This window comes from Periophthalmus magnuspinnatus, chromosome 7, assembly GCF_009829125.3.
Source record: "Periophthalmus magnuspinnatus isolate fPerMag1 chromosome 7, fPerMag1.2.pri, whole genome shotgun sequence".
Classification (NCBI taxonomy): domain Eukaryota; kingdom Metazoa; phylum Chordata; class Actinopteri; order Gobiiformes; family Gobiidae; genus Periophthalmus; species Periophthalmus magnuspinnatus.
In genome coordinates this window covers 18,390,939-18,404,497 of record NC_047132.1, presented here as the reverse complement: position 1 = coordinate 18,404,497, position 13,559 = coordinate 18,390,939, and the positions used below count along the sequence as shown (strand labels likewise).

Below are 13,559 nucleotides of genomic sequence, written 5' to 3'. Positions count from 1 at the left end.
TATAACCGTAAGCGTGTAAAAAGTGGATCCCAATGCTAACCTCATATGTGAGTTTGTTCTTCTCCTCATTATGGAAGGGCAACTCGTCGTTCAGAACATTGTTGAGATAATCCTCCATAAAAACCATGGTGTTGGAAAAACGGTTCTTTTTGTTATCTCGACTGTCATCCATATTTGAGTCGTAACTGGAAGTAAAAACACAAAAAAATCAGGTGAGGTACACATTTTGGATTATTAGATTTCACTGATAAGAATGAAAGCTTAACTAAACCAGTCTGTAATTATTCATATAATGATTTCCTTGTTTTAGACGTAATTCTAAAGTTTGAGGTTCTGGTTTGGTCTTGTTTTCGTCTTGGTACAGTCCTACTTCGTCTCATTCTTTCCTGAATTAGTCTGATAAAGGTTTGGTTTAATAGGTTGTTGTAGTCACAGTTTGAATTCTTGTTTAATTTTAGGTTGTCCTAATCTTAGCAATCTTAGCCTTTATTGAACTCTTACTCCTTGATAGTAATAGCGGTGGGAATCTCCGTCCACAGTCGGGCAAACTTGACCGGAGTGACCAGCTCTTGAGGGTCTCGGTCCACATGAGCGTGAAGCATGAGTCTGCAGAAGGATGCGCGTAGGTCAAAGGGCAGCGTTTCATCCATGATACACAGGAAGATCAGATCCACATCCAGCTGCTTGGAGATCTCATCTATAGCTAAGTATTGTCTGTCCAGGCACATGCGGGCGAACAGCTTCAGCTGGTACCTGCAGAAGTTAAAAAATGTTCTTCACTATTATTATTAGTCCAACCATTACATTCTGATTTTTTGTGATCTGCCTTTAAAATTTTCAAGAAATCTCACACAAAATTTCTGGATAAAGAATTTCAAGGATGTCACAAAAATGTTTATATAAAGGTGCACTATGTAACTTTCCTTATGGTCAGTCCACCACCTGCTTGTTCCTATTGAGATGTATGACATTAAACAACAACATAAAACAATCTCTCAGAAAAGTTATGTAGTGCACCTTTAAATCCAATCATGTTTGTTTCCCCCTGAATGGATAAATGTACCTGCAACTGTAAATAAGTCATACCTGTATCTGGCATGTACATTTCTGTCCTGTCTGTCCCCTGACTAGTTATTACATGTTTTAAATGTTAATTGCACTATCTGATTGGTTCATTTTCTCCTACAGCTCCGTTGTGGGCTTTCCCCTCTCTCACCTCCTGATTTGTTACATACAGTGTTGCTGTGAAATGACTGGTTAAAAGTTTTTACCTGTAGTAGGTGAGCACATTATCGTCATGTGCGTTCCCTTGTCTGGCTTCCTGAGCCAGCTGTCTGATGCTCTTCTCCTGACGCTCATTCGTTTTATCTGTCCACATCAACCACACCTACAGGAAGTGACATCACAGACAGATTCATATAAAAAATGCATCTAGAATACCAACAAAACTATATATATTTAATTTTTTATTATGATAACTGTCCCATAAGTGAAATTTACCTCATCCTCGTCTCCAAACTCATCCATGTATTCCCCAGTGACAGCACCAGCGGGAGCCTCTTTAGGGACACGACGTCTTGAATAAAACATACAAAATTTAACTGAATATATTATTATACTTTAGTCTATGTTTTCTTTCAATAATAACAAAGCATTGATATAAAAGTTGTCTCATTCAAACAATATAGAAATGTTGTTGAAGAAATAATTGGTAAGTGAAAATGGTCTCACTCTGTTTTGATGAGGATGTCTTGGTTCTTAGGATCCAAAACACATTTACAGATGAGCTCCTGTGTTACTGGAATAGCTACATTATTTGACACACATAGGTCTGACAGGTAATCCAGAAACCTGTAAAAAAAATAAAAATAAATACAAAAAAATAAAAAACTTTATGAAGATAGATAGGACAGACTGATAAGAAAGTGGTGGCACTAGTAGTAATATTTCTCACCTGGGCTCTCTGTTCCTTCGTACCAGACTGACAAAGGTTTCCACCTCTGTTTTGGTAATGTGTTTCTCCAGGAGTTTCCTATTGTTGTGGAGTAACGCTGTGATGGTGTCTTCGGCTAAAATGTCGTATCCAATCTGACTCTGCATCACTCCAAACTGCTTTGCAATGTGCTCCTGTACAAATGTCAGGTTTAAGTCCAGGTTCAAACTTGATTTAGTAATGCATTAGTCCTGGTTCAAACCTGGTTCTTGCGGTAATCATCTTGGGAGTGTCTGAGAACTCTGTAGCACAATCGGAGCATGTATTGATAGGGAGCATTCTTCTGGTCGCACAGTTCCTCCAGACACAGTAGAGGACCCTCACCTTCACCTCGGTCTTTAAATGGGGCCTTTAGTAATCCAAAGACCTGGAAAATGAATATAAATCTTTGTAAGGCCAGTGTTAAAATAGGATCAGGGTTGGACCTAAATTGAAAGGACCTGCACCAGGGTCCTGTTAAAGCGTAAATAGCTTGTTCTGAATTGATGGGGTGAACAGCATGAAACTCAGACACAGGGGAACTGAACCCTTCCCCTGATCTTCTCATTATCACCACTGATTGAAAATCTGATAAAATCCGAGAAATATTCAGACCTGCTTGAGGATGTTCTGCTCTCTCATCAGCTTCTGTCTCTCTCGGTTTGGTTTGGTCATCACAACATCCAAAACTGGCTGTCCGCTGTTCAGCACATCAGCCACAAAAAACACTAGATCCTCCAAAAGCTTCACTGCAAATCTGAGGGGAGGAAAAAGGAGCAACAAAACATGAAAAAACCCTTTGTGAAAAGAGATGTTGACCTTCTGTTGCCCCACTTTCACTTTCTTAAAGACTGCTCCCTGCTCCTCACCTCCTGTCATTGGGGCTGATGAAACCCTGGTTAAACTGGTCCACCACAGCACTCAACATCGCTGAGGCGTCATTGGCAAAGTCCAGGTCTCGGATTTCCATGACAGGAACAGACACAATTGCAAAGGCCTCTTTGTCCTCTTTGGTTGGACATGTCCCCAACTGAAAGACACATAAGACAGATATAAAATATGAGATGAATGTGAAACACACAATATACTGTATAGAACAACATATAGTGTATGTAAAATCTCATATAATTGGCAGTGTTATTACTAGAAGAAATAGAAATTAATAATTGCTCGGAGTGGTGGTGACTCTACCTTGTTTCCTTACCATTAATCTGATTGGCCGCTCCTCGTCCACATCAATAGGGACATTGGTGCTCTGAATCCAGGTGTTGGTGCACAAGTGTCTCAGACGCACATAAGAATTTCTATTGCACACAAACACAAAAACTAAATCAAATGGAGCACAGCTCAGGTAATAAAGAAATGGTGTACACATGTTTATGCCTGAATCTGATGACTAATATAGTAGAATGGTTTGTATTAGTTTGTACCTGGGTACAAAGGAGTCTGTCTTCTGGAGTGTGGTTGGGTCCAGTTCAAATAATGAGGCGATGTCATTGCCATGAGGAACTGCCACCAATTTGTACTTGATCCTCTCTCCATGAGAACGTTTCTTACTACGGCTGCCGTCCATCTGCAAGGAGGGGTCAAAGGGCAAGGATCAGACTTTACCAACACTTACTTACTGTAATAGTTAGTTAAATGTAAACTCCCAAACAGGGCTTTGTTACTCGCTTTTCAGATAATAATAATAATAAAAAGTGTATCTATAAAGGCTGCTGTGTCTGAGAGGAAAAGTAAAATACTCCAAGTGTTGACTTACAGAGGACGTGAGCTCCAGGTCTCCTTTATATCCAGGGTTTTCCTGTAACACAAAAAAACAACATGAAAATGAATCACATGTGAGATGTGAAACCTCAACAAAGTGTTTACATATAATGTTCATCACGTTTTGGTTGGCTCTTATCTTATTGGAAACAATGTGATACTATGGTTAAATCAGCAAACAGATCATTTTCAGGAGTAAAATTAATTATTCTAAACATTAAATGTTATAATTATAGATGTTATGGATATTTACCTCAGCAGCCAGGTAGTTCCCTGTGGCCAAGTGTTTGAACCTGTACAGACTGTTCCAGTGTCCAGCTCCTCCTCTGCATGGGTCATGGTGAACCACCTAAGAAAACATCTTCATCAGTCAGGCAAAACGCCAAGTGCGTAATCAAACAGGAGATTTATGGACAAACTTGCTTCAAGAATGCAAGGGATTAAAACAAAAAATAATAGTACCTCAACCTCCCACAGAGCGTTGGAGCTGGTGGCAGAAGTAGCAGACTGTCGGAGCGTGGTTCGCAGAAACACATGCAATTTGCTCTTGTACTCGTCACAGGTGAGGAACTTTTCCTGCTCAGCATGGAATAAACGCACCACATCACCCTGAGAATCAAACATAAGAAATTTGAGACACAAATCATCACCATGACACTGAAAAACTATTTAATAATGATCTAATCTTGGGTGTTATATCATATATCATAACGCCCAATGGTACATATTTAGGCTTACTCCTTTTAGGAATTCCTCTCGGTGGTCACTGAACATCATGAAGAGGTTGATCTTCCAGCTGGTGTTACAGTTCACAGAGTTCACCTATAGGGGGAGACAACAACTCATCCATATAAAACAGAGGTTTTATGGCCACTTTATATGGACACTGGGCATTATCCACAAGCTTTTTACCTCTTTACAGCCTGGATGGTCTGTCAGCTCATAGTTTGAAGCGTGCAGAGGTTGACCAGCATTAACTGGATTCAGAATCACTTTGTCTCCAACTACAACCTGCAATCCACAAATAACTGAGTTACAGGAAGAAGAAAAAGAATAGTAGTTTTAGTAGCAGTAGAAATAGTAGTAATAGTAGTACTATTACATTATCCCCATTGGCCCGTAGTTTCCAGAATGGTTGTATGAACAGCCAGGACCCCTCGTTGCCAGTGCCGTCCAGCGTGACTCTCATGGCATTCTTCTCAAGCAGAGCAGGCAGACGCTTGTTCACTGTCAGATACTTATTGCTCTTCATGTGTAATAGCTGCAACGCAAATCGATTGTACACAAAATTCTGCCATTACATCATGAACACAGGTAAAGCGAGGAGCACAGTCTTCCTTAATTGTGGCACCTGTTAGTGGGTACAGACAGACTGAAGTTATTGTGGAGAAGTTTAAACCAGGTCTAAACTAGGACTAAATGTGATTAAACCAGGACCAAAACTCTTAAATTCTTAAAACAATAGTAATTAAACAAAAATCTGTCTTTCTTTTTGAAATTATTATCTTAAGTCAGTTCAATTAACTATTTTTTGCATCTGCAATAAATTTATGCGGAGGGTTCCACTGTGAGTCTACAGTTCTTGAATCTTTGTTGGCTTATAAAGCGGAGGGGGTATAACCATCTGCACCAGAGATTTGCATACAAAAATTTCCAGACCAACTACACTTAAAGATGGAAAGAGATTCAAACCAGTTGGTTATCTCAAAAATGCAGATTGTATTCTGACTGGGAGGTCCTTCTTTGGAAATACTGAATGTTTTTATGATTTACGGTGTATGGTCTCGTAAAGTTTGAAGATAAAGAGTCTTCTTATGTATTCTGAGGTTAGTCCTTCATACTGCTGTGGAAAGATATACTGCAACTACAGACTGGACTTTCACAATAGCGGCGTGTGCAGACTGACAGAAAGAGGAGGGACAGTGTCCTCTAAATTAACAGCTATTATCCAATCGGAGAACAGAATACCCCACTCATTTTTAATAAACCCATGTGATTGGTTAGAAAGAGCGAGGTAGGCGGCTTACTCCGCAAGTAACATTTTATTTGGGGTGGCAGAGGCTCAGTGGCTCAGAATGTTTGCCTATCCCGAAGTTTGTGGTTCGATCCCAGCTTTGACCAAGATCATGATGTCATTGTGTACTTGGGCAAGATACTTAATCCACCTGGCCAGTGAATGAATGAATGTATGAGTGATTGGTGGTAGTTAGAGAACCCGATGGTGCAGACTGGCAGCCTCACTTTCATCAGTCTACCCCAGGCAGACGTGATTGCACCACTGTGCATGTGGAATGAATGAATGTCTACAATATAATACTCTGAGAGGCTTGTGATACAAAGCCTAATATAAATGTAAGGCACTATCATTATGTTTACAGCTGTATCTATAAGTAGTACACACTGTTTTGACTGGCAGATTCCTTAGGTGTGATTCACGTGCTTGCTACAAAAGCTCAGCGCTTTTGTTGTGAACCCTACCGCACTTGCCTTCAACCAGCATGTATGATAATTATTTAAAAAGATCACACTGGTCACTGTGTATTTAACATGAGCACTCACAGTTCAGAGCATTACATGAACAAGAATGTGAAACTCAGAAATGGAAAAAAAAAATACAGTACAAACCTATACTGTACCTGATGCAATGTATGCACAGTGTATAATCTATTGCATGTGAGGCAGGTGTGGCTCTATATGTCTGTCTATGAACAGACCAGGCCGGCATTAACTGTGTGATTCTGACAGACTGATTGATATGTGTGTGCCACCACCTTTAAGAGATAACAAGTGTGTTCAAGGCGTGGCTGGGCTTTCCCTGTTTACACAAGTCACTTGGGTCTATCCGTGCATACAAGCATGCTCCTTCTCAGAACTACAGGCTGTGCACAGAAAGGACATGCGGCATATTGTGTAATCTACTCCCAATAATTATACATTTGTTGTCAGATGTGTTTTTATAGGCAGTCCGACAATTTGGTGAAGCACAGTTGCCCTAGAGCAGAAAGACAGTTACAACTGCCTTTTTGCACTTTACACCACATTCACTTCTTGTGTTACCTTTCGCACATATTTCAAATATGTGACTGTGCCACCAAATGATGTAAAGTCAAAGTACATGGGAGCAGCATTTGAAAGGAATCTCTGGAATTCTGTGCAGATTCACTCAGATTGATTTGGAAGAAAAGCAAATTCCCCTGATCCTTCTACTCCCTTTCTTGGGTAATGGGGAGGCCCTCAGCTGTGGCTCCACTAACCTAGACTCCCCTTTAACCCTCTCATTGTGGGGATTGTTGGGTACTGCTAAACATCAGGCAAGGAGGCCCTCAGTTGTGGACCCCTGTCTGATCACACTGTTCATCCTCCAACAAAACTCCACAGCTCTGCCGGCTCTGCTCTTTGCCTTCTCTAGTCCAAATGGTCACTTATTGCCTGAGACTTTATATATTGCTGTATTTGCATCATAATTTCATATATTGTTGTTGCGCTCTGTGTGCACTTTGCTCTTCCCGTTTTTCTTCTATATGCTTGTATTGTATGTGCATCTGTATTGTGTCTTAATGCACAATAAAAATTATCTTATCTTAGATTCACACTTTGTCCAGTCTGGTTTAGATGCTTTTAGTTACATGCCTGGATTAAGGTATTGTGTACCACCTTAAATCTGGTCTAATACTGCACATATGGGTAATACACAAGTTCCCAAATACAAGTGAATTTAGAGGGTTGGCTCATTGATTTTCCTGTATCAATGATATACCAAAAACATAATTCTAGCTAGTACCCCTGAACCATTCGAATTACTACATGTATGTCATGGTCCTGGAACAACATACTTCCTCTGCATACTGGTTGTTCCACTCTCTTTTAAGTCTAATTAGTCTATTATTACAAATCATGTGTCTGATTTCTGGATGTTTGCCTGTCATACCTGTTTGAGCTAACTAAATGCAGTTTGGGTGAAAGATTCTTAAGCCTCAATGCTAGATGTTTGATATATCATGAGAAAATGTTTTGTACATTGAAAGATGGGTCAAATGCAGAGGACAATGTAGAGAATGAATACATTTCCCAGGTCAATAAAATCTATCTAAACCAACCAGATGGTGCGTGATCCATAGTTTTTCTTAAACAAGCCTTCAAGGCCTGCCTCACACAGCACGACTAATCACTCAAAACGTTCTCACAAAATAATCATCTTGGTCTTGCTCTGTGGTTATGACTCACCCATTTATGTTACTAGAGTTAATTATTACGATTATAGGTAAGGTGAGGTCAGACAGGGGAGTGTTTTTTTCAGGTGATGTCACAAGTTGGAAATCAAACAGGAGCTGGAAATGTTTTATTGGCACGAACAGACAGGCAACAGTGATTAAGAGCATAATTTTGACCTAGATCACAATCAGTATGTGGATAATGGCTCTGGCACTAACAGATTTATAGAATACTTTTGTTTAAAACAAATATTGAGGGGTAGGGCATCTAGCATAAAAACAAACAAACCAGATGTTACTCTCGCCAATAAGTACCATTAGGCTGTTCAAATTTATCAGCTCTTTAAGAGTGGGAATAACACTTATCGACCATAAAAAATACAGGAAGACAATTGGTGGAGCACAATGTTTCACTTCCTATTTGACTTAGATGGATTAGGAGACTAATAATAATTTCCAGGGGTTTGCCTGGTTACTCCTCAGTGCTCATGTACAGTCATAAAGTATCATCTATGTAATGATAGGGTAGACGATATTGGCCAGAGATGTACTCAACCTTCTCCAGGTCTGAGCCAAGTTTCTAGTGAGTCAGTTCAGAATTGTCTAGCTGCAGGTTAGTGTCCATATTTTATACTCAGGGAAATGAACAAAGACACAGGGAGAACATGCAAACTCCATACAGAAAGTCCAACACAGTCAGGAAATCAAACCCAAGACCATTTGATGTGGCCATTCCTATACAAAGATGTTCTACTGGATAGTGATAAATACCTGAATAACTGTGCCATATTTAACGACATCTCCGTGGACCTTCTTGTTTTCCGTCTCGTTCTGTTTCTGCTCCAGATTCGCTGCATGCTGCAAAAAAATAAAAAATAAAGGCTCAAGGATTAACAACAAATTTTAACATGTATTTACAAGTTCACGATTCTGTGTTCCATTCAAGTTTATTTTAAAATGTGGAAGCTGTTTAAAATGTAGGTTAGAAATAAACCCACATTTTAAACAGCTGACCAAAGTGCTTCACATAAAAGAAACAAATATACACATAACGCGATACACAGGAAAAGATCATGTTCATAGTTATACTTGGAATTAGTTACATTTGCTTGAGAACTTGTTGAAGAAAGTGTTCTAACTCTTCTTCTCAAAGCACCGTTTCACATCTGCTACAGTTCTAATTTTATTGAAGTACTACTTGCTTGAGTAAATGGTTGCTGGTTACTCCTGTTCTGAGTAAGGCTGTAAGACAAGTCACTAATGGTGACAATAATAGATTATTCAGAAATACTACAATGCTAAGCCTGAAATATTACAGAATAAGTCATCAACCCTTAAAATGAGTAGTCAGCTTTGTTGGACGAGAGTACTGTACTATTTTTGGCAACTCTACCCACCACTGAGTAAGTAAATGAAATCCATCAAAGTGTGTTTGGACAGTGCTTTACAAATGGTGTTAAACAAGGTGTTTCATAGATGCAATAAAAACATAAATGTACAATCACAAATAAGATAACCCCATGATTCAATATTTGATAGTAATTGTATTAGTAGAAGTACCTGTAGTTTTTGCAGTAGTACAACGTCGCCAATCTTGTCCTTCTCATGTTTGGCCTGTTTAGCTTTCCAGAACTGTTTCTGTGCTGAGTATCTGCTCATAGGGCATACTTTAAATAGGCAGTCTGAAGGCACATAAAAAATACATAGAAAATATTATTATAAGCCTGGAAATTTTAGACAATATCAGTTTGTGAAGAACACAATGAACTAACAAACTAATACAAGAATCACATGTACTTCCAAACATGTTTGTACAGATCCAAACTATCAGGGTTATGTTTTATGCAGAATACAACAGAATATTTTGGGTTTTTTTTGTGGAAGAAATGATGGTACTTTGCTAATTCCTAATAATAATATGGTAATTTCCTAATTCAAAACATTCAATTGCGATTTTTATACCATTATGTTCAATCTCGCAGCTCTAGCAACAAGCACTATAATAGGTTTCAAAATTTCAGACTTTAATAATCCAAAAAAAAAAAATCCTACTGTTGAATGAATAAAATAATGCATTGGGTGTGATGAGCAATTTGTGTTTGATCTTTTTGTACAGTGGACAGGACTAGGTGTGATGACAGACCAGGGAACAGGAGGTAAATATTGCCTTTGGTTCAGATCCTGTTTGTTCTGTTCAAACATCTCTGTTCTAGTTACACACAATTAAACTATTAAACTTTTTCATTATCAGACTGGGACCACGAAATACAATAGGTGATCTTATGGCAAACTACTCACCAGATGAAAGAATTCAAATATATCCAAAAACACTAAACCGATAAATCCACCCATTGATAATCTCTATGTTAGAGATCACGACTAACTTGGACTTCAGTTGTGTGCTCCACTTAGAAACTGGGCCTGAACCAGGTCTGAACCGGGTCTAAACCAGGTCCAGAGCAGATGGGCTGGACTCACTTCAGTCAGTTCTTTATTCAGACCGGGTCATGTGATCCCTAGAGTCATGTGACCTCTTCAGGGAAACAGGAATAAACTGCATCTATATTAATATGGTGACGATAACTGCACTTAACCACTCTCTCACTGACCCAGAAACATATTCTGGTTAGTTTACTTCTCCAATGTCAGTATCGTTTAGTTGTGTTGATTTGCCAGTCTCTGCATGAATATAAAAAATTACTTGTTTTGAATTATTCAATTAGTGGACCGAGAAAATTTTTTTTAAAATCTTTGACTTTTCTTTTTTGTGAATGTTGAAATTAGGCCTTTTTTCTTGTCAAAATAAATCACCAGATAGAAATAGATTTAGAATTGAGATTCAGATTTGAAAAAATACTTAAATCAGTTGTTATTACGTCAATTAGTTAATTATTTTTCTCAAAATGTTTTGGAGGTCATCCAACCACTTTCTTCAGTTGTAAGATTTTACGGGTTGTCGCTTTATTGACTGATTGATTGATTTTAAATTCAAGAAATTTTTAAGTGTGCAGTTATTTATTTTGACTTTTTTAACTGAGTCATTTTGTGTGTAATGTAATGTCACAAAATATTACCTCTAAATTTCTTGGGAGGGTTATCCAGGTCTCCAGCATTAGGCTCCACCACACATCGGTCATCCACCAAACTGCAACAGCAACAAGAGACAACTGAATAACGGGAACACATTCACAACCAGGAATACTTACATATTTACATATTAATTTATTTAAGACACAAACCACACTCACTGACAGGAGTCTAATGGCTTTGTGTACCTCAAGATAAACTGCAGCCACATAGCCTACTTTTAACTAGTGATTTTAAACAAAGCAACAAATCACTTTTTATCTCTTGATCACACAATAAAGATTCCTCTGTCACAGTGTTTGAATATTCCTTTTTATGGTGAAAACTGGTGAGTGATTTTAGAGTTTGCAGAGTGGTCTCTGTAGGGTTCAGTGAAGGATGAAGCTTTGTCTGCACAAAGAGACTGAAAAAGGTCATGAATGGATTTGAGGGAGCAGGGCCTGACCAAATAAAGTCCTGCAAGAGTCCACACTAAAAATGAGTATGAGTAAGGAAACGTAACAGAGCAGCAAAAAGTGGTACAATTCGTGTTTTAAAAGAGTGGTAGGTAGGCTCCATAATGGTGCATGGGCGCTTACTAGTCTATGTCGTTCTGATACAGCTCAAGATGATTCAGATCTTTGGACAACCCTACTAAGGAAACTTCAATATTGTTTATCATGAAGCCTGTGCATTTGTACATTCTTCTATCTCTTCCAAATTTAAAGAGCAATATAAAGTAGATTAAAATCCCTATTATGCAAAACTGATCTTTCATAAAATCCTAGTTGGAGTTTTGCTTTAACATAGACTAAACCAAGATCTAAAGAAAATCATGAACCAAATCTACTTTTTTGCTTTTAACTTTGAGAAATCAGCAACTTTCTGTCAGATTAAGTTCTTTGTGTTGTTGCGAAGTATTTATTTAATTGAAATAGTGATTATTGCTTTAGCCAATACAGCAATATCAATATTTTGTAACATTGTGCAGCCATAGCTTTGGGTAATTTTGCACATTTAGACTGTGTTGCTTTCAGAGGCCAAAACAATTGGCCCCACTACATGATTTCATGAGGTTCTAAACAAACTGGTCTCCTCTGTGTTTTTAAAGTTCATACTCCATATCGTCCTTATTTTATATTGTAATAAATGTGATGCAGACAAAGGCTAAAGGGTCCAAAAGTATTTTAAAATGTCTGAATAATGATAGGACGTTCAAACTCAAGTATGTAGACAAAGGAGATTCTTGTCCCTGTCTCTGTGAGGGGGAGATTACTGAAGCGAGAATGGATTAACTTTAACCACAAACATTCACTCTCCTCCCTGTCCGTCTGCTCCTGTCTTTTACCCCTTAATTTCATTTATAAACCTTATAAATATCTAGTGCCAATGGACTAAAGCATGCAGCAATAGTAAAAAAGTGTCATATTAGACTTTTGTTTTGACATATGCAGTGGTTCACCTGTCCATAGGTGCGTAATTTTAGTGAAAGATTGTTAATATCACAATTGTTGTTTTGGAAATATGCACTTGGACCTCAACCGCATCTTCTACACATTTCTGCCAAATTTTTCATCAGAATAATTACAAAAGAAATTAGAATATATAAACTGTGGCATCCCTACACTTGCATCACATTTGACCCCTGACTCTCAGTTGGATATGACATAAACATTGTCAGTGTGAAAGTGAAGAAAATATGATTGTTTCTTTGAGTTTCAAGCCCACCTCTTTCTGTGTCACTGTCTTGCTTTGAAACACTGATTTTGATTCAGGCTGATTTCCCTCTGATTTGAATTCAGACATTCGATTTGAATTTAGTCAAAGTGAGTACAACAACAGGAACCAGAGCACGATTATTATGGCCTTAATGCTGAAATTTAGACTAAACTGTGGCTTTGAGCTAAAATAGAGGAGTTACATATGAACATGTGAATGAACAAATTACTTTTGATGGAACAAGAATATAATAACTTCTGCTTTAATGTCAAAAAAGTATTACACATTACAATTATAGGCCTATATGAATTTAATGTGTAGTACAATAATTATATGGTAAGTCAAAAGTAACTAAAAATGTATGCTAAAATATGTCAGTGTAGCAACTGACATAAAGTATACAAAAGTTGGCCATGACTGACCGGCACTCATTGATTATAAACCAAATTCAACCCAATTCTAGCTGAAATAAATCAAATAAACTGCAACAAAACCTACACCTTAGTTGGTTTGGATGGTTCTAATATGGGACGTAAATGCTCTGTGTACTGAAAAAGAGGGAGAGACCTTTTGGGCTCTGAGTTGTTGTGGCAAGTTTTATTCAAATGACGATGATTCTCATTCAAATCATAACATCTGCGGTGTCGATGTCCTAGCCCTTGAGGCAGTGGGTGTGACTCCTGTTCTCTCCTGGAGGTCCAGGCCCAGTCTTTTTTAAAACATAGTGACTTGTATTGGGAGACTCTGAAGGACCATTAGAGATGAATGGAGAGAGGCACAGGACGTGTCAGGACAGATAAAATAGGTGAGACATGGAAGGAACA

The 13,559-nt window shown here is 38.3% G+C and overlaps 1 protein-coding gene across 1 annotated transcript in view; it reads right to left on the bottom strand.

The window, feature by feature from the left end:
* itpr3 (inositol 1,4,5-trisphosphate receptor, type 3) overlaps positions 1-13,559 on the bottom strand; it is a 36,827-nt gene that overhangs the window by 19,106 nt on the left and 4,162 nt on the right. The window contains exons 2-21 of the mRNA XM_033969142.2: positions 11,025-11,095; positions 9,511-9,632; positions 8,722-8,808; positions 4,842-5,000; positions 4,652-4,750; positions 4,478-4,561; positions 4,202-4,348; positions 3,993-4,088; positions 3,735-3,776; positions 3,403-3,545; positions 3,177-3,276; positions 2,842-3,002; positions 2,588-2,729; positions 2,196-2,360; positions 1,955-2,127; positions 1,732-1,851; positions 1,501-1,576; positions 1,272-1,387; positions 502-753; positions 41-185 (exon numbers count right to left, since the gene is read on the bottom strand). Of these exons, the coding sequence (XP_033825033.1) occupies positions 41-185; positions 502-753; positions 1,272-1,387; positions 1,501-1,576; positions 1,732-1,851; positions 1,955-2,127; positions 2,196-2,360; positions 2,588-2,729; positions 2,842-3,002; positions 3,177-3,276; positions 3,403-3,545; positions 3,735-3,776; positions 3,993-4,088; positions 4,202-4,348; positions 4,478-4,561; positions 4,652-4,750; positions 4,842-5,000; positions 8,722-8,808; positions 9,511-9,632; positions 11,025-11,095 (2,500 nt within the window). The remainder of the gene's footprint in view (positions 1-40; positions 186-501; positions 754-1,271; positions 1,388-1,500; positions 1,577-1,731; positions 1,852-1,954; positions 2,128-2,195; positions 2,361-2,587; positions 2,730-2,841; positions 3,003-3,176; positions 3,277-3,402; positions 3,546-3,734; positions 3,777-3,992; positions 4,089-4,201; positions 4,349-4,477; positions 4,562-4,651; positions 4,751-4,841; positions 5,001-8,721; positions 8,809-9,510; positions 9,633-11,024; positions 11,096-13,559) is intronic.